This window comes from Scylla paramamosain, chromosome 28 (genome assembly GCF_035594125.1).
Source record: "Scylla paramamosain isolate STU-SP2022 chromosome 28, ASM3559412v1, whole genome shotgun sequence".
NCBI lineage: Eukaryota > Metazoa > Arthropoda > Malacostraca > Decapoda > Portunidae > Scylla > Scylla paramamosain.
This window is the reverse complement of record NC_087178.1, coordinates 13,318,971-13,337,250: the sequence shown is the minus strand read 5'-3', so window position 1 is coordinate 13,337,250 and position 18,280 is coordinate 13,318,971. Positions and strand designations below refer to the sequence as shown.

At 35.5% G+C, this 18,280-nt stretch overlaps 1 protein-coding gene across 4 annotated transcripts in view; it reads left to right on the top strand.

Annotated features, from left to right (window-relative positions):
* The window catches only part of LOC135114945 (glycerol-3-phosphate dehydrogenase [NAD(+)], cytoplasmic-like), a 43,052-nt gene that overhangs the window by 19,583 nt on the left and 5,189 nt on the right, over positions 1-18,280 (top strand). The window contains exons 3-10 of one of the 4 annotated variants that reach the window (XM_064031245.1): positions 2,128-2,268; positions 2,945-3,086; positions 3,308-3,420; positions 4,182-4,289; positions 4,668-4,790; positions 5,190-5,296; positions 5,516-5,608; positions 6,950-7,042. In XM_064031245.1, coding sequence (XP_063887315.1) covers positions 2,128-2,268; positions 2,945-3,086; positions 3,308-3,420; positions 4,182-4,289; positions 4,668-4,790; positions 5,190-5,296; positions 5,516-5,608; positions 6,950-7,010 — 888 coding nt within the window. In that variant the 3' untranslated portion in view covers positions 7,011-7,042. Of the gene's footprint in view, positions 1-2,127; positions 2,269-2,944; positions 3,087-3,307; positions 3,421-4,181; positions 4,290-4,667; positions 4,791-5,189; positions 5,297-5,515; positions 5,609-6,949; positions 7,043-15,733; positions 15,777-16,762; positions 16,802-18,280 lie in introns of those variants that run through there. The other 3 variants (XM_064031248.1, XM_064031247.1, XM_064031246.1) reach the window with 3 other exon arrangements.

The following is an 18,280-nucleotide window of genomic DNA, read 5'->3' as shown; positions in this document are numbered from 1 at the left end:
CGTATATTTGGTGATTCTCTCTCTCTCTCTCTCTCTCTCTCTCTCTCTCTCTCTCTCTCTCTCTCTCTCTCTCTCTCTCTCTCTCTCTCTCTCTCTCTCGTGAGTAATTAAGTCAGTCATGTCTCGTATTCCTGCTTTAAAATGCATGTTTTTTTTTCCTCTTCTACATTCAGAATGGTATATTGTTCTGAACTGTTCTAAGAGAAGAAGCTGGATCCTTTTGTCCTGTATAATAGAATAATATATTTTCTTCAGTTTTTACTGAATACACGCGTTTTTTCCACGTTCTATGTCCGAAATGTTATTGATTTTTCAGCTCTTGAAATATATGACACAAAGTGCGTATGTTTTATATATATATATATATATATATATATATATATATATATATATATATATATATATATATATATATATATATATATATATATATATATATATATATATGTTACAGTCAATACCTGAATCCAGACAATTTGTAAAGTGACTTATTTTTTCAGGCAATTTGTGAACTGCCTGGTTAGGTTAGGTTAGGTTAGGTTAGGTTAGGTTAGGTTAGGTTAGGTTAGGCAGTTCACAAATTGCCTGAAAAAATAACTTTACACTTTACAAATTGTCTGGATTCAGGTATTGACTGTAACATATATATATATATATATATATATATATATATATATATATATATATATATATATATATATATATATATATATATATATATATTTATTTTTTTTTTTTTCTCAACGTTACGATTATCTTCATCTGTTCTTTTATTATAATGCAGTGTGAATAATAATACGAGTGTGCCTTTCATGATACGTGTTTGGAGAGGTTAGGGGACACATGGCAAGAGGCATCAACTTGTTTTGCTTTGCATCCTAATCTCACAAAGATGACACTTTCCTAACAGCGTAAAGACAGAGTGCGCTCCGTACTAGGGTCCGTCGTTCATGCACACAGACACACACACACACACACACACACACACACACACACACACACACACACACACACACACACACACACACACACACACACACACACACATGATTTATTCAGTTATCCTTCATATTAGTTATCATATATTCGTTATCATTCATATGATGTCCCTGCCCTTGAATTTCTTACGTAACTCTCTCTCTCTCTCTCTCTCTCTCTCTCTCTCTCTCTCTCTCTCTCTCTCTCTCTCTCTCTCTCTCTCTCTCTCTCTCTCTGTTCACTTTCATTCTAAAGATACCGAGATACAGCTACTCGCTATCAGGCAGCTCCTTTATCATTCCACCCCCACCATACTTCTCCTCCTCCTACTACTACTGCTGCTGCTGCTGCTGCTGCTGCTGCTGCTGCTGCTGCTGCTGCTGCTGCTGCTGCTGCTGCTGCTGCTGCTGCTGCTGCTGCTGCTGCTGCTGCTACTACTACTACTACTACTAGAGAGAGAGAGAGAGAGAGAGAGAGAGAGAGAGAGAGAGAGAGAGAGAGAGAGACTTTAGTAGTTATAAAGTGTTTGCTCCTTTCCATTCTATTTATGCATGTGTTCAAATGCTGAGTCTCTCTCTCTCTCTCTCTCTCTCTCTCTCTCTCTCTCTCTCTCTCTGTTCTTGCACTCATCTAATGGTCTCTTTTTCTTTATATTCATATCATTACTGATATATATATATATATATATATATATATATATATATATATATATATATATATATATATATATATATATATATATATATATATCATTTATTTATTTATTTATTTATTTATTTATTTCATTTATTTATTTTTTTAATCTGTGTACCTTATGTATTCAAGAATCATTATATATGTGCTTTCATTTAGCATTACCGCATTATACATAATTGTTTCATCTCATAATCCCCAACCATCAACAGTATTTAAGTATACATTGGAAAGTGTATGATTTTACTAATGTTGCAGCCTCTTAATTTTTGTGCTGGGCATCCCTTTTCCCTGAAATATTAACATAATTTATGTTTCAGTAATGACCATTATTCATATGGACATACACAGATAATTTATTCCATGCGTTATTCAGTGTATTATGTCTGTTGTTCCTGATAGAAATGCCTAACTGAGGATGTTTCATTAATACAAGTCATGATTTATTTCTCCCAGGTGGCAGTGCCTGATGTGCTGGAGGCAGCTCATGATGCTGATGTGCTTATCTTTGTCATCCCTCACCAGTTCGTCAAGAGGGTGTGTCAGCCTCTTGCAGGCAAACTCAAACCAAACACTGTCGGCATCTCACTCATCAAGGTAAAACATACTGCTGTGTATTTCTTCCTTCTGTTATTGCTGCTGCTGCTCCTGCTGCTGCTGCTGTGACTGTTGTCTTTGCCACTGATAATTTAATATCTACTACTGATTTTGCTGTAAATAAGATGTGCCACTACTATTATCACCAATTTTAATGTTATCACTGCTGCTGCTGCTGCTGCTGTTGCTACTACTACTACTACTACTACTACTACTACTACTAGTACTACTACTACTACTACTACTACTACTACTACTACCACTACTACTCCTATCACCACCACAACTGTTGTTGTTGATGATGCTGCTGCTGCTGCTGCTGCTGCTGCTGCTGCTGCTGCTGGTAACAGCCATGTCACACCTCATATTCTTGATGCAACAGATCCTGATGCTGCTGCCTGAGGCTCCATACCACCAGATGAAAGAATCCATATTCTGTAGATTAGGATATGTTTCCCCACAGCTAGGCAGGTCTTGGAAAGTGGGAGTTCAGTACCACATGATGACACTGCACCTAACTGTGTGTTTTAAGAAGATATATTTCAGCGATTTTACAAGTCTCATCATTTTACTTTCACAAATTGGTGTGTGTAGAATTACCCATTGACATATCAATGTCATTGTTATTTGTATGCATGTTTATTATTTTTCTCACGTTCATGTTTACCTTGTTCAGGGATTTGACTTGAAGGAGGGTGGCGGCATCCTGCTCATCTCCCACTTGATCAAGGAACTTGTAAATATCCCTGTCTCAGTACTGATGGGGGCCAACTTGGCAGGCGAGGTGGCTGATGAGAAGTTTTGTGAAACCACTATAGGTAGTGTATCTGATCCTTGCCTTGAAATAGTATGTAATAGCAAAAGTGGCTGATCCTAAGGATTAATATTACCTTGGCTACATTAACCATTACCATCACCTTTATCATGAACATTCTAACATTGTGATTCACTTGCTTTCTTTATACCCATTTCTTGAACCTTCATGCCACCACCTACTGCATAAATGAAATAGATCCTATTAAGTTTTATGTCTCCTTAGGCTGCAGGGATATAGAAATTGGCAGGATGTACAGGGACCTGATCCAGACAGACTACTTCAGGGTGGTGGTGGTAGATGATGTGGAGGCTGTAGAAGTTTGTGGAGCACTTAAGGTAAGGATGAATGCCCAAATTTTTGTGAGTGAAGCAAAGTACATTTTGTAGATTCAGATGTAAAAAAATCAATGGAATATTACAAATTGAAGTTAAACAACTGTATAGTGTGTACAGTAAAATTCCTCTCATCCGGCATTCGAGTATCCGGCAGCTTCAAGTATCCGGCACATTTTTCCCCGAGCCTTAAAATCAATAAAAAATCAATGTGTACTCATAAAATCGATTAAAATTCCCGCGCGAGGCATACTTTGTCCCCTCGCCACCAGAGCACACTGCTTCGCGCCACCCGCGGCCCACTGCACTGTGTTTACTCAGTGACTCAGTCCCACGTGTGCACTGTTTATCGCCTGACGCCTTCATCATGCCTAAAGTTGTAGAAAAGAGGAAGCGTGTTGTGCTTACACTTAAGCAGCTGATCAGATCAGCTGATCTTTGTTATGGTAAGATGCATGAGTTTAGGGTGGTGACTGTGGAAATAATTTCACTTCTATTCAAGTATCTGGCATGTCGGCGGTCCTGTTGATGCCGGATAAGAGGGATTTTACTGTATTTGAATATTCTTCAAATAAATTTTTCAAGTCTGCTTTAAACTAATTCTGCTTCATATCTTGCTTGGTAATGAAAAGAGGGTTACAACTAATAATGCTAATGTATTTTCCATGTAGAGAAACTTGATACATTACTAGTAACAGGTTCTGTCCTTAATGGAAGAAAAAAGTTAATACACATGATGAGGATATTGTTACATTTTGTTTCAGAATATTGTTGCAACAGGAGCTGGCTTTATTGATGGCCTTGGATATGGAGATAACACCAAGGCAGCTGTTATTAGATTAGGCCTGATGGAGATGATAAAATTCTGTGAGGTGAGAGTTAACATTTTGTTGAGAGTGTAGCTGCAATTTGTTACCATAATTCTTCTGGTCTTCATGATTATGCAGTTGCTGTATCAGATTATGACTTTAGAGAGATCATTTTTTTGTGTGCATCTTAGTGTTGGAAGTTTTAGTTCTATAGATAATAAATATTTCACACTGATACTGTTTGAGATGTGACTTTATAGAGATGAAAATTGTTGGTGTGGAGAGTTTAGGAACATAATAAGTATGGTAGTGATGTGAATGAAAAGTTTTGTGTTGTGTAATTTTTTAGCTTCATTCAGTAGAAATAATTTTGTTAATGTTTTGTCAAGAAAAATTAAAACATATCACAGCTGCTTTCTTTTTTTTTGTCTGGTGGAACAGGTGTTTTACCCAGGCTCAAAACTTGGAACCTTCTTTGAGAGCTGTGGTGTGGCAGATCTCATTACCACCTGCTATGGAGGCAGGAACAGGAGGGTGGCAGAGGCATTCGTCAAGACAGGCAAGGTAAGACATAAACAGTGTACATTATCTCATAGTAGTCTTCATAATTTTGTAATAAAACTTGTAATGGTGTCTGGGGAAGGCAGCAGTTTCTACACTTCAAGCACTTGATGAATAGTTTTTAAATTATAAGGTTTCCTGTGTTTTTAGGTTCTCATAATATTCAAGAGTAGATGGCTCTTTGGTACAGTGCTTGGCTCATGGCTTCATGGTTGCAAGTTAATGTCTTACCATATTCTAATAAGAAAATGGGAGAGCCAATACTCTCACTACCCTGGCCAAGGTCATATTATCGCATTGTTGTTTTACTGTTACTTAGTTTCTCCTCATAACATTCATTTTCTTCAATTTCCCTTGTTGTATTTTATATGAATTGTATCATGTACATTTTGCATTTTTCAGACTATAGAGGAACTGGAGAAAGAGATGCTAAATGGCCAGAAGCTACAAGGTCCCTTCACTGCTTTAGAAGTTAACCATATGCTCAAGCAAAAGGGTATGGAGGAAAGGTGAGTTTCATGTAGTGCAGTAAAGTGAACAATTTTGACTATATGTCACCATGACCATGATCATAATATTCATACATGCATAATAATTAGCTTCAGTAGACTTGTACCAGTTAGTGGGTGTAGTGTGACAGTCAAGGCTAGCATACACATGACAAAGAATGTGATACTATGTTCTAGATGATGTACTTATGCCATGAATGTTACTTGTATTCTGTGCAGATTCCCTCTCTTCACTGCCATCCATCAAATCTGTCTGAAGGAGCTACCACCACCAGGGATGATAGACTGCATCAGAAACCACCCAGAACACATGTAAGTCTGTCCTCCCTTCATTTCTTCCTATGTAGTACTTGCCATTCCTTTGTAGAACATCAGCTTACTTCACTAGCCATCACCAGTATAGTGTCTGTAGCTAGATAATACTCTACCTCTATACCTGTACATGTACTCCTGCTGAATGCCCAAAACCTATTACTATTGCTGGAAACTGCTCTGTTTCCCTCAGTACTTTATTCCCACTAATCCCTTACTAATCTGAAGAAAACTACTGCCATTGAGTAATATCATTGAGTTCCTCTAGATATAGAGACATTCCATCTTCCCTTCCTGTTAAATTGGGTTTTAACTAGTCCCAATACGTTGTTGTTGGCTTTCCCTACATTTAATAAAAGTAAGTTCTTTTTATATTTGTATAAAGACTTCTGACTCCTTTATGTTTACTGACCATCATCGTTACACTGTAGAATTATCTTCACCCAAGTAGTTCTTCCACATCAGTGTAGTTTTCTGTTGTATTTCATCAGATGCACATTCATCAGATGCACATCTTAGATATTTCCTTTTTTTTTTTTTTTTTAAGAATTGTTAAATGTTGAGAATATCTTTACTTAAGAGTCATGAATTCATGTAAGTTTATATGACACAGTTTATTTAAATAAGCATCTCCTTATGCTTTTTATGCATTATTTATTGAAACATACATGCACAGTTTCTACATATCCAGTGTCATTCTTTGATCTTATAGATGAAGAATGTAGAACAACCTAACAGGAACTAGCATTATTGATAAGGCAATGAAGGGCTTTATCTTTTACAATATCAACTTTTTACTCCAATTTTTCCCTATCTGGCAGTTGATAATCAGGAATACCTATTGGATTGATTTGATAGAAGATTTATGGAATTGTTCCTTTTTATGAAGCACCATTGTAATTGTTCAGTGTGTGTACTAAGTTAGTGCTGAATCAGATCATATAAATGAATTCTTGATCAGTGTTTGTGAGTGTATTAACAGTTTTTTTTATATATATTTTCTATAACTTTAACTTCTATCAAAAGAATTCATCTTGGTTATGTCAGAAAAGATATTCAGTCAGTCAGCAATGAAATATATAAGTAAGATATAGGAAAAGTATCTTTTATATGAGAAATTTGAAATTTTTACCATTAATTAACTCAAGATTGCTGAAAATCCATTAAATAGTTTTCATTCCCAGATCATTAGTTTAACAAGGACATCATTGCAGAGCCTCCCTTCCTCCTCTTCCCCATGCTACATCTCACTCCTTTCCCTTCCCCTCCCACCCCATCACTATTATATTATGGACTGCTGGGTGATAGTTCACTCTTTTCCTTTCTTTCATTATTATCTAGGCCTCCAAACTGCTTTAAAATTTCGATGGCATCTAAGGAATCATCAGAAAACGAGGCTTAAGCAGAGTGGCATATGTGGGGTGCCTGCATCTGGTAGGGTGTGTGAGCTGCCTCTGCCTGCTACTGTACTTGTATATATCATTCTACCTTTTAGCTGGATTCCATTTAATACTCCTCTGCATTTAGTGGATAAAGACATGCTTGCAGTATTGGCCACATGACAACTCCTGACTCAGGCTACATTATGATTGAGTCATTGATGTATATTAATGTTATGACTATACATAGTTTTTAAGTCTTTATGTACTATAGTTATGTTGCTTATTTATTTATTTATTTTTTGCTTATTTAAAGCTACACTTCTGTACATTCATTCTGTATATGCACTATCAAGCTAGAGAGGCCTGGAGCAATGCTTTATACATGGTTTATGTTTGCTGCTGCACATAGTAGGAATTTCAAAATATACCAAACTTTCCCTGTTTTGTATTACACAAATTAGCAATTTCAGAACAGTGCAACAAGTTTATCTTTTAACTTATTTATATATATATATATATATATATATATATATATATATATATATATATATATATATATATATATATATATATATATATATATATATATATATATATATATATATAAGATTTGTAACATTTTGGTTGATTTTCATTGACATAATACTGTGTATAGATTTAGTATATATCCACATGCTTGAGTAGCTCTGCTTAGCTGCTGCCATTTAGTATACAGTATAGGAAAGAAAGCATCTATTCCTTATAATTGTGTTAGTCAGTTATTAAATGTTTTTTTCTTTATCAAGTTTCTAGAAGACATTTCTTATGAATAATGGTGTGTTGCTTAAAGCATTTAGGTACAGAGTGTATGTAGTTGCCATGTTTCATTCAAGTATTCTGTGGATATATGATGATCTTTCACAAAGTTTTGTAGTATTAACTTATCTTTTTCACATATTCCATTGCTGTACTTATAACTCAAACAGTTCTGAATAGTCAACAATAACTATATATATATATATATATATATATATATATATATATATATATATATATATATATATATATATATATATATATATATATATATATATATATATATATATATATATATATATATGTGTGTGTGTGTGTGTGTGTGTGTGTGTGTGTGAGGCCTCTCAGATTATAAGGAACACTTGTGCCACCCTGGCCAAAACTGAAATAACTGCATATAGCACTCTATTGAAGTCTTAACTTTAGCCTGGGAGTGGATGAGTGTCCCACCAGTAAGGCCAAAAATCTATACAAGGAGAGAATTATTTTTATGTCTAGTCTACCATCAATGCAGGCACAATATGCTTTTGAGCAATATCCTGTGTTAGAAAGGCTGCCCATTCAGGATGAGTTGCGTTATAATTTCAAAAATTTAGAACTGGTTCCTTTTGTTTTGTTGTCCTTGTTGAGACAGAAAGAACACTTTCAGCTTTTCTGATGTGTATTAATAACTGTGTGAGAGGCCTTAAGCCACTGCCCAGTTTCTTCACTATTTTTCCACTTGATGCTATTGTTAATATTATTATTTTGTGTTTTTATGTTCCAGTATTCATGAATTATCATTACTGTGTGCAATATTCAGAGAAAAATGTTCTCGAACTTCAGTGAACTACTGAAAGCATAACGCAGTTTGCAAAAGAAATGCAAAAAACTAGGTAGTGAATGTCATGACCACAAACATTTTTTGAGGCCATCACAATTTTGATTGTCTAGTGGTCATTTTGAGACCAAGTTCATTGTCATAACATATATAATAAGAAAGTTGTGGTTGTGTGAATTTTGCCAAACTTTGAGTGGATTTTTCTCAATTCTTTATTTTGGCACGACCGGGACACCTCATATATATACTGTAGGGTACGTGACAACGAACATGATTAGTTCCAATGTAGTGTTCCTTATGGCAAATGTGCATTATGGTGTTTAATGACCTTTGATTAAGAATTAATTGGTTCCAAGGAACCAGAAAATTATATAAAAATTCCTCAGTTAAAAAAAATACATCAAAATGAGCACAATTATTTTTATTTATTTATTTATTTTTATTTTTTTTATGTAGGAGGGACACTGGCCAAGGGCAACAAAAATACAATAAAAAAAAAATGTCCACTGAAAACCCAGTCCCATAAGAGGGTCCAAAGCAGTAGTCAAAAATTGAAGGATAAGTGTCTTAAAACCTCCCTCTTGAAGGAATTCAAGTCATAGGAAGGTGGAAATACAGAAGCAGGCAGGGAGTTCCAGAGTTTACCAGAGAAAGGGATGAATGATTGGGAATACTGGTTGACTCTTGCATTAGAGAGGTGGACAGAAGAGGGGTGAGAGAAAGAAGAAAGTCTTGTGCAGCAAGGCCGTGGGAGGAGGGGAGGCATGCAGTTAGTGAGATCAGAAGATCAGTTAGCATGAAAATAGCAGTAGAAGACAGCTAGAGATGCAACCTTGCGGTGATGAGAGAGAGGCTGAAGACAGTCAGTTGGAGGAGAGGAGTTGATGAGATGGAAAGCTTTTCATTCCACCCTGTCTAAAAGAGCAGTATGAGTGGAACCCCCCAGACATGTGAAGCATACTCCATGCATAGATGGATAAGGCCCTTGTATAGAGTTAGCAGCTGGGGGTGTGAGAAAAACTGGTGGAGGTGTCTCAGAATGCGTAACTTCATAGAAGCTGTTTTAGCTAGAGATGAGATGTGAAGTTTCCAGTTCAGATTATAAGTAAAGGACAAACCGAAGATATTCAATGTAGAAGAGGGGGACAGTTGACTGTCATTGAAGAAGACGGGACAATTGTCTGGAAGGTTGTGTCGAGTGGATAGATGGAAGAATTGAGTTTTTGAGGCATTGAACAATACCAAGTTTGCTTTGCCCCAATCAGAAATTTTAGAAAGATCAGAAGTCAAGCGTTTCTGTGGCTTCCCTGCGTGAAATGTTTACTTCCTGAAGGGTTGGACGTCTATGAAAAGACGTGGAAAAGTGCAGGGTGGTATCATCAGTGTAGGAGTGGATAGGACAAGAAGTTTGGTTTAGAAGATCATTAATGAATAATAAGAAGAGAGTGGGTGACAGGACAGAACCCTGAGGAACACCACTGTTAATAGATTTAGAAGAATAGTGACCATCTACCACAGTAGCAATAGAACAGTCAGAAAGGAAACTTGAGATGAAGTTACAGAGAGAAGGATAGAAGCTGTAGGAGGGTAATTTGGAAATCAAAGCTTTGTGCCAGACTCTTTCAAAAGCTTTTGATATGCCCAAGGCAACAACAAATGTTTCACAAAAATCTCTAAAAGAGAATGACCAAGACTTAGTAAGGAAAGCCAGAAGATCACCAGTAGAGCAGCCTTGACGAAACCCATACTGGTGATCAGATAGAAGGTTGTGAAGTGATAGATGTTTAAGAATCATCTTGTTGAGGATAGATTCAAAAACTTTAGATAGGCAGGAAATTAAAGCATTAGGATGGGAGTTTGAGGGATTAGAACAGTCACCCTTTTTAGGAAGAATCTGAATGTAGGCAAACTTCCAGCAAGAAGGAAAGGTAGATGTTGACAGACAGAGCTGAAAGAATTTGACTAGGCAAGGTGCAAGTATGGAGGCACAGTTTCGGAGAACAATAGGAGTGATCAGGTCCATAAGCCTTCTGAGGGTTTAGGCCAGCAAGGGCATGGAAAACATCATTGGGAAGAATTTTAATAGGTAGCATGAAGTAGTCAGAGGGTGGAGGAGAGAGAGAGGAACAAGCCCAGAATTGTCCAAGGTAGAATTTTTAGCAAAGGTTTGAGCGAAGAGTTCAGCTTTAGAAATTGACGTGATAGCAATGGTGCCATCTGGTTGAAATAAAGGAGGGAAAGAAGAAGAAGCAAAGTTATTGGAGATATTTTTGGCTAGATGCCAGAAGTCACGAGGGGAGTTAGATCTTGAAAGGTTTTGATACTTTCTGTTAATGAAGGAGATTTTGGCTAGTTGGGGAACAGAATTGGCATGGTTCCATGCAGAAATATAAAGTGCATGAGATTCTGGTGATGGAAGGCTTAAGTACATTTTGTGGGCCACCTCTCTATCATGTATAGCACGAGAACAAGCTGTGTTAAACCAAGGTTTGGAAGGTTTAGGTCAAGAAAAAGAGTGAGGAATGTACGCCTCCATGCCAGACACTATCACCTCTTATGCACTCAGCACTCAAAGACGGGTCTCTGACACAGAAGCAATAGTTATTCCAAGGAAAATCAGCAAAATACCTCCTCAGGTCCCCCCAACCAACAGAGGCAAAACACCAGAGGCACCTTTGCTTAGGGGGATCCTGAGGATTGGAGCGATAGGACAAGATACAGATATGAGATTGTAATCGGAGGAGACCAACGGAGAAGATAGGGTGATAGCATAAGCAGAAGGATTAGAGGTCAGGAAAAGGTGAAGAATGATGGGTGTATCTCCAAGACGGTCAGGAATACGAGTAGGGTGTTGCACCAATTGCTCTGGGTCGTGGAGGATAGCAAAGTTGCACTACTACATTTGAGATAACACAACAAATATATGCAGTACTCTCCCGAGTCTTGCATTTATTGCTAAATTCTTAGCACTATGAGTTTTTGCACATTATCACCTGAAGTTTTGCGCGGCTTTTACAAGTGTTGGTCACATTCACCTACTGTCATCGTCATGCATATACATACAGTAAATCCCGTCTAAGTCGGAACACACACTCTCTCTCTCTCTCTCTCTCTCTCTCTCTCTCTCTCTCTCTCTCTCTCTCTCTCTCTCTCTCTCTCTCTCTCTCTCTCTCTCTCTCTCTCTCTCTCTCTCTCTCTCTCTCTCTCTCTCTCTCTGTGAAAGTAAGAACAGTCCTAAAGAGTGCTAAATAGAATGAAACTGATTGAAAATGAAAATGGAATTACATATATGAAAGTGAGAAAGAGTGGGAAAGGATGAAGTGAAGATGACATAAAATGAATGAGGGGGGAGAGAGAGAGAGAGAGAGAGAGAGAGAGAGAGAGAGAGAGAGAGAGAGAGAGAGAGAGAGAGAGAGAGGCGTATCACTCCCTTGTCCTTTATCTATGACAAATAAGAGAGAGGGGAGGTGAGAGGGAGGGAGGTTTGAGACAAGACAAAAGAAGGGAGAGGAAAGGAAAAAATAGAGGAAGGTACAGACAGCAGATAGATGAGTAGTGGCTCGCACAGCTGGTGAGTTGGTCTTGTGAATTATTAGTTTGTTATTCTGGTTAAATATTTATCAAAATTTCAGTGCTTCCACAAATGGCGAGTTCATCTTGCCAGTTTTAGTTTGTTATTCTGATTAAAGTTGTATTTAAATTCTAATGCTCGCAGGAATGGCAAAATCATTAAGTCAGTTATGGTTTGTTATTCTGATTAAATATTTATTAAAATTTCAGTATGCTTTTGCAGTTGTATGTTATAATGACCATGTGTTGTGTACCCTACTGTGTGTGTATATATATATGTGTATATATATATATATATATATATATATATATATATATATATATATATATATATATATATATATATATATATATATATATATATATATATATATATATATATATATATATATATATATATATATATATATATATATATATATATATATATATATATATATATATATATATATATATATATATATATATATATATATATATATAGAGAGAGAGAGAGAGAGAGAGAGAGAGAGAGAGAGAGAGAGAGAGAGAGAGAGAGAGAGAGAGAGAGAGAGATTTATCTATCTATTTATTCATTTATATGTTTATTTTATTTGCTTGTATTATGTATGTATGCTTTGCTTTGTAACCAGTATTCTCAATCATTCATCCCTGCTTCTGTATTTCCACCTTATGACTTGAATTCCTTCAAGAGGGAGGTTTCAAGACACTTATCCTTCAATTTTTGACTGCTGCTTTGGACCCTTTTATGGGACTGGCATTTCAGGGGGCATTTTTTTTTATTGGATTTTTGTTGCCCTTGGCCAGTGTCCCTCCTACATAAAAAAAAAAAAAGACAAACAAGATTGAAGACAATAACACATTCTCTTTTATCAGTTCTCTTTAGATGTTCAGTAAGTTGTTTCAGTAGTTCTAAATTTTTTTGCAACATTGAAAATATTTTCAGAATCACTGAAACAACAGATAAAAGAGAATGTGCAATTGCCTTCAATTTCATTTTGTCTACAAGAGAATATATATATATATATATATATATATATATATATATATATATATATATATATATATATATATATATATATATATATATATATATATATATATATATATATATATATATATATATATATAGTATATATATATATATATATTACATAAACACTTTCCTTAGTTACTTGCTCTTTCATCTCTGGATCTCCACCACTCTGTCTGTACCTCAGACAAAACTTTTCATAGTGGTGATGATAATTTACTGCATCTTTCAGTGTTCTCTTTTGATTTTATCAGTACATAAATGTATTTAATTCCATAGAATGTGAATCAGTAGTTATGCTTCTAATTTGACACAAAGTAAATTCATGGATATTCTTTAGATAATTTTTGTACTTCATCTGTGTGTAATTTTTCCCCTTCTTGACTGCCTTGCTGTTCCTCCTCCTTTATGGAATCCTTGATCATGGATACCTTCATCACTGAAATATGTGATGACACAGATGGCCATGTGCTTGAGGGTAAGGTGTTAATATACACTATATAAGACTTACAAGCCAAGGACACATGAATATAGAGCAAAAGCCACCTGGGCATTACTTGCCCTGCTTTTGTAATGTCTGTATAGGACTTATGATTCTCTCTCTCTCTCTCTCTCTCTCTCTCTCTCTCTCTCTCTCTCTCTCTCTCTCTCTCTCTCTCTCTCTCTCTCTCTCTCTCTCTCTCTCTCTCTCTCTCTCTCTCTCTCTCTCTCTCTCTCTCTCTCTCTCTCTCTCTCTCTCTCTCTCTCTCTCTCTCTCTCTCTCTCTCTCTCTCTCTCTCTCTCTCTCTCTCTCTCTCTCTCTCTCTCTCTCTCTCTCTCTCTCTCTCTCTCTCTCTCTCTCTCTCTCTCTCTCTCTCTCTCTCTCTCTCTCTCTCTCTCTCTCTCTCTCTCTCTCTCTCTCTCTCTCTCTCTCTCTCTCTCTCTCTCTCTCTCTCTCTCTCTCTCTCTCTCTCTATATATATATGATGCTCTGCTTGGACATGAAAATCTCCACCTTACATATAATATAAAGATCAGTCAGATTATTAGTTCACATTCTAAAAAAAAAAATATATATATATATATATATATATATATATATATATATATATATATATATATATATATATATATATATATATATATATATATATATTGGAACTTCAGTTACTGAATGTCTCCCTTTCCAAACAACTCAGTTTTCAAACAAAAATTTTAACTCTTAACTGCTTTGGTTGCCGTTACATTATTCAGTTTTCGAACAAAGTTACTTGATTTCAAATACTACAAGAGGTAGCAAAAGCTGCCATTTACTACTAATATATAGTTTCTATAAATATTTATTTCATTTTTATATACTTGGAGGAGAGACACAGAGGGTAAGACAGTAATTTAGTCTTTGAAATAAGTTAAATGTGATTCTGTTGAAGAATTTCCTCAATGTAAACAAACAAGGCACTCAGGAGTAATCCCAAGCCACCTGTGGTTCTCTCTATGACACACAATGCCATCACTACTGCTCAACTGCATTTTCCCAGTAGCTTTTCCCAGCAGCAAGATGTCTCAGTGTTATGATCACCTTCATTTTGGCAGTGAGTGGGTTCTTCCTCTCATTGTCACTCTGTAAGACTTCCCTCACTTGATTGGTGATAAAGAGAATGCCTGCATGGTCTAAACAATATCTTTTGATAAGTTCTGTGTCACTAAGCTCATTCAATACATCCTTTCTGGATAAAAAAAATTCTAATCTGGAGATATTGTGGAGCGGCCATCTTAGCGATGGGAATGTCTTTCATTACCCACTAAGACATGGTGGATGGGCATCCAAGAATGAATTATTCTATTTTACATTGATTCCTATGGCAAAAATAGTTTTGGTTTTTTAACATTTCAGATTTTGAATGGCACTCAGAAATTAAGGTCAAAAACTGAGGTTCCATATATATATATATATATATATATATATATATATATATATATATATATATATATATATATATATATATATATATATTTTTTTTTTTTTTTTTTTTTTTTTTTTTTTTTTTTTTTTTTGCTGCTGTTCTCTTTGGTTTGCACTTCAGCATGCAGACATAAATGAATGCTGTGGCAGACATATCTTAGTGTTCTGTTGGGCCTGAAAGAAATACTCCTGTCATTGGCAGTCTTCAGTAGCGTTTTCTGTACCTTAAATTTCTGTCATTGTTGCTTTTTTTTTTTTTATTCACAGGCATGTTAAATGAAGAAAGGTTTAAGTGGTGCTTCTAAGTAGAGAAATGCGATGCAGGAAAATGATGAAACAAGAATACTATGACAAAGCTAGGCAACAATATAATTTCAAAATTATATAAATGAGCATAATGTACTCAAGTAACATCAGTAATCTTCTTTCATCTTAGCTTCAATTTTGCACCTTTTTATTTTCTTAATTAAGTTATTGTTGATTACATAATAATATGAATAGTAGAGTCATATAGTGAAGCAAGTAGGATTTGTTGCTTATGGGGCCAGTATATCATCCAGATGTTTGTCTTTTATTTCACCAGGGGAAATCTGGGCAGCTATATGACTTGATTACCTTCTCCTAAGTGGCTGGTTTGTTGAAGATGCTTCTGCATTTTGTGTGCTTTTGTTTTATAAAACTAATGTAGATATACATACATATATAGAAGGGAAGACAAAAAGCTCCCAGAAAAATTACTAAGCTTTATTGTTTACAAGACTGGACACAGTCAAACATATTTGAGCAAGTATCTGCTCACAATAGACAAGTTTTCTCACTTGTTGTCTTTGCTGTGGAGGGCTCAAGGTGTTCCCAAAGAGGTTTTGACATACTACAAAGGAAATTCCTTAGAATTTTACAGAGACAGATTACAGAGGTGGAAACATTACTTTCAAAAGTACATGGAGTTGGGTGTAGAATACCTTGATAATAATGAAATGTAATAGATGAAAGTTTCTGGGAACTTTTTGGCTTGATACTGAATCTATATGCATGCATTTATTTGTGTGTTATTCTTAGTTCAGTTCCATTTTCATGTAATATTTATTTGTTTAGCTATTTCTTCTAGTTACACATTCCAAGACCCAGTGTCAGTAGTACTAACTCATAATCAATCTGAAGGGAGGGCATTTATTTCAATCTGGGATTATATTTTTGTAATTTGCTGGCACCACATCATACTGTAGCCCTGCAATCCGGAGAACTGTTATGATCTGGGAAACCAAACATGAAATTAAATTATCAGATTTGTAATAAAAACAGGAGAGGCTGTCTATTTCTCCTTTTATATAATTTACTTCTGTTTGTCATCATATTGTCCCCTGTCCAGAAACCTCAGTCTTCATTTGATTGCCTTATTAATAACATTATTCATCACCCTAAGAAGCATCTGGCTCTTTATGATCTGCTAAATTCAGACTAAAATGTGTTGTTAATATGTTTGAAGATGTCCAGATTCAGTATTAATGATTTCAAAATGTTGTATGTAATCACTGCTTTTGTCTGCAGAAATTACACAAAAACATGTCATAAGTGAGCTTTGGAAGTAATGGTGGTTTTATTTTTTTTCAAGAACATTAAAGTCAAAGCTGTAGTCATCCCTTGCCTGGTGGTAAGTCAACTCCAAGAGGTGTATGCTGTCCATGCTATTGTTTATCTCTTTCTATTTTGTCTGATATCTCTCTCTTATTGGAGTAGTTTTGATGACTGAGAGGGACCTTCATGCCCATTTGAGCAGTCGTTGTGACTCATCCAGCAGTGTTTGGATGAGTGAGTGGCTTGTGGGTTATTAATTCAGCTCTTCCTTCTTATCTTCTGCTTTTAGCTCAACAGAGGAAACTCAATTTATGAATTTACAGTGGAAATAATAAATTAGAGGAAAAAAATGTTGCCATTTGTCCTGATTTGCATTTAAAGAATAAGGATATTCGTATAAGTATCCAAAAATTTGTTCAAGAAATATTGAAAAATGTATGAAATAGAAAAATTCAAGATCTATGATTGATTCAAGTTTACATTTTTTTTTACAAATATAACTTGATCATAAACTGAGATTCTTGTGAAATAGAAAAAAAATGTAAATGATTAAATGAAGTAAAGTAATAGGGGTATCTAAATGCCCACCTGCTGATTGCTCATCCCTGTCCAGCTGGTGGACGAGTTGTTGACTTGTGCACTTTGCTGATGTGCTGGTCAGTCACCGTCCTATTTTGTTATAAGCGGGTCATTCACACACAATGTTAGTGACTCGTGGAAGATAAGTTTTACTTATCCCTTCCTTTTAATTGTACTTCATGCTTTTCTTGTTTATACATTCATGGATTTGTATTGATAGACACTTTTCTGAACACAAAAGTTCAGATCGAGTAGCAAAAATTTCAGACAAGTCCATGAGGATTTAATTTCTGGGTATATCTTTTGGGTATTAATAGAGATCCATTGTAACACTTGCATATCTAAGAGCTGATTGCAAAAATTGGTGTGATAGATAATATTATTTTCTCATTACTTGAATAGATTTCACCTGAAGACGCATCAACTCTCCTGTTAAAGGAACCCAAACATAATAAAATGAAATTGAGGTTAATCGTTCATGGTGTTAAATAATTGATTATTGGATACTTGCACTGTGGTGGTGCCTCTGGGTGCCATTCTGGTCCTTCCTGTCTTTGTTGTTTCCATCACACAATATGTGCTTCCTTTTACTCGAATTCTTTGTGCTGCTTCTGTTAAAGCCAAGCTTACACATTCTTTTCTCCTTATACTGCTTTTATTATAACCAAGTGTATACATTCCATTCTTTCCTTTCTTACTACCTCTTATGTAACTAAGCTTACATATTCTCCTCCTTTCCTTCACATTACCTCTGACATCTGACACATTGCCTTCCCTATTTCTAGACTGTCTTTGTGATAGACAATATTTTCTGTGGTAGCTAATCTTTCATATTTACTTCCTATTCCTTTAATGATTGATCTTACAGTTCATCTTGCATACCTCCATGTATTTTTCTCTGTACTTTTTTTTTTCTTACAGACATTAAATATTACTTTGTCTTTTCTTCTGTTGCGGCTTTCAATTTTTGGTCCCT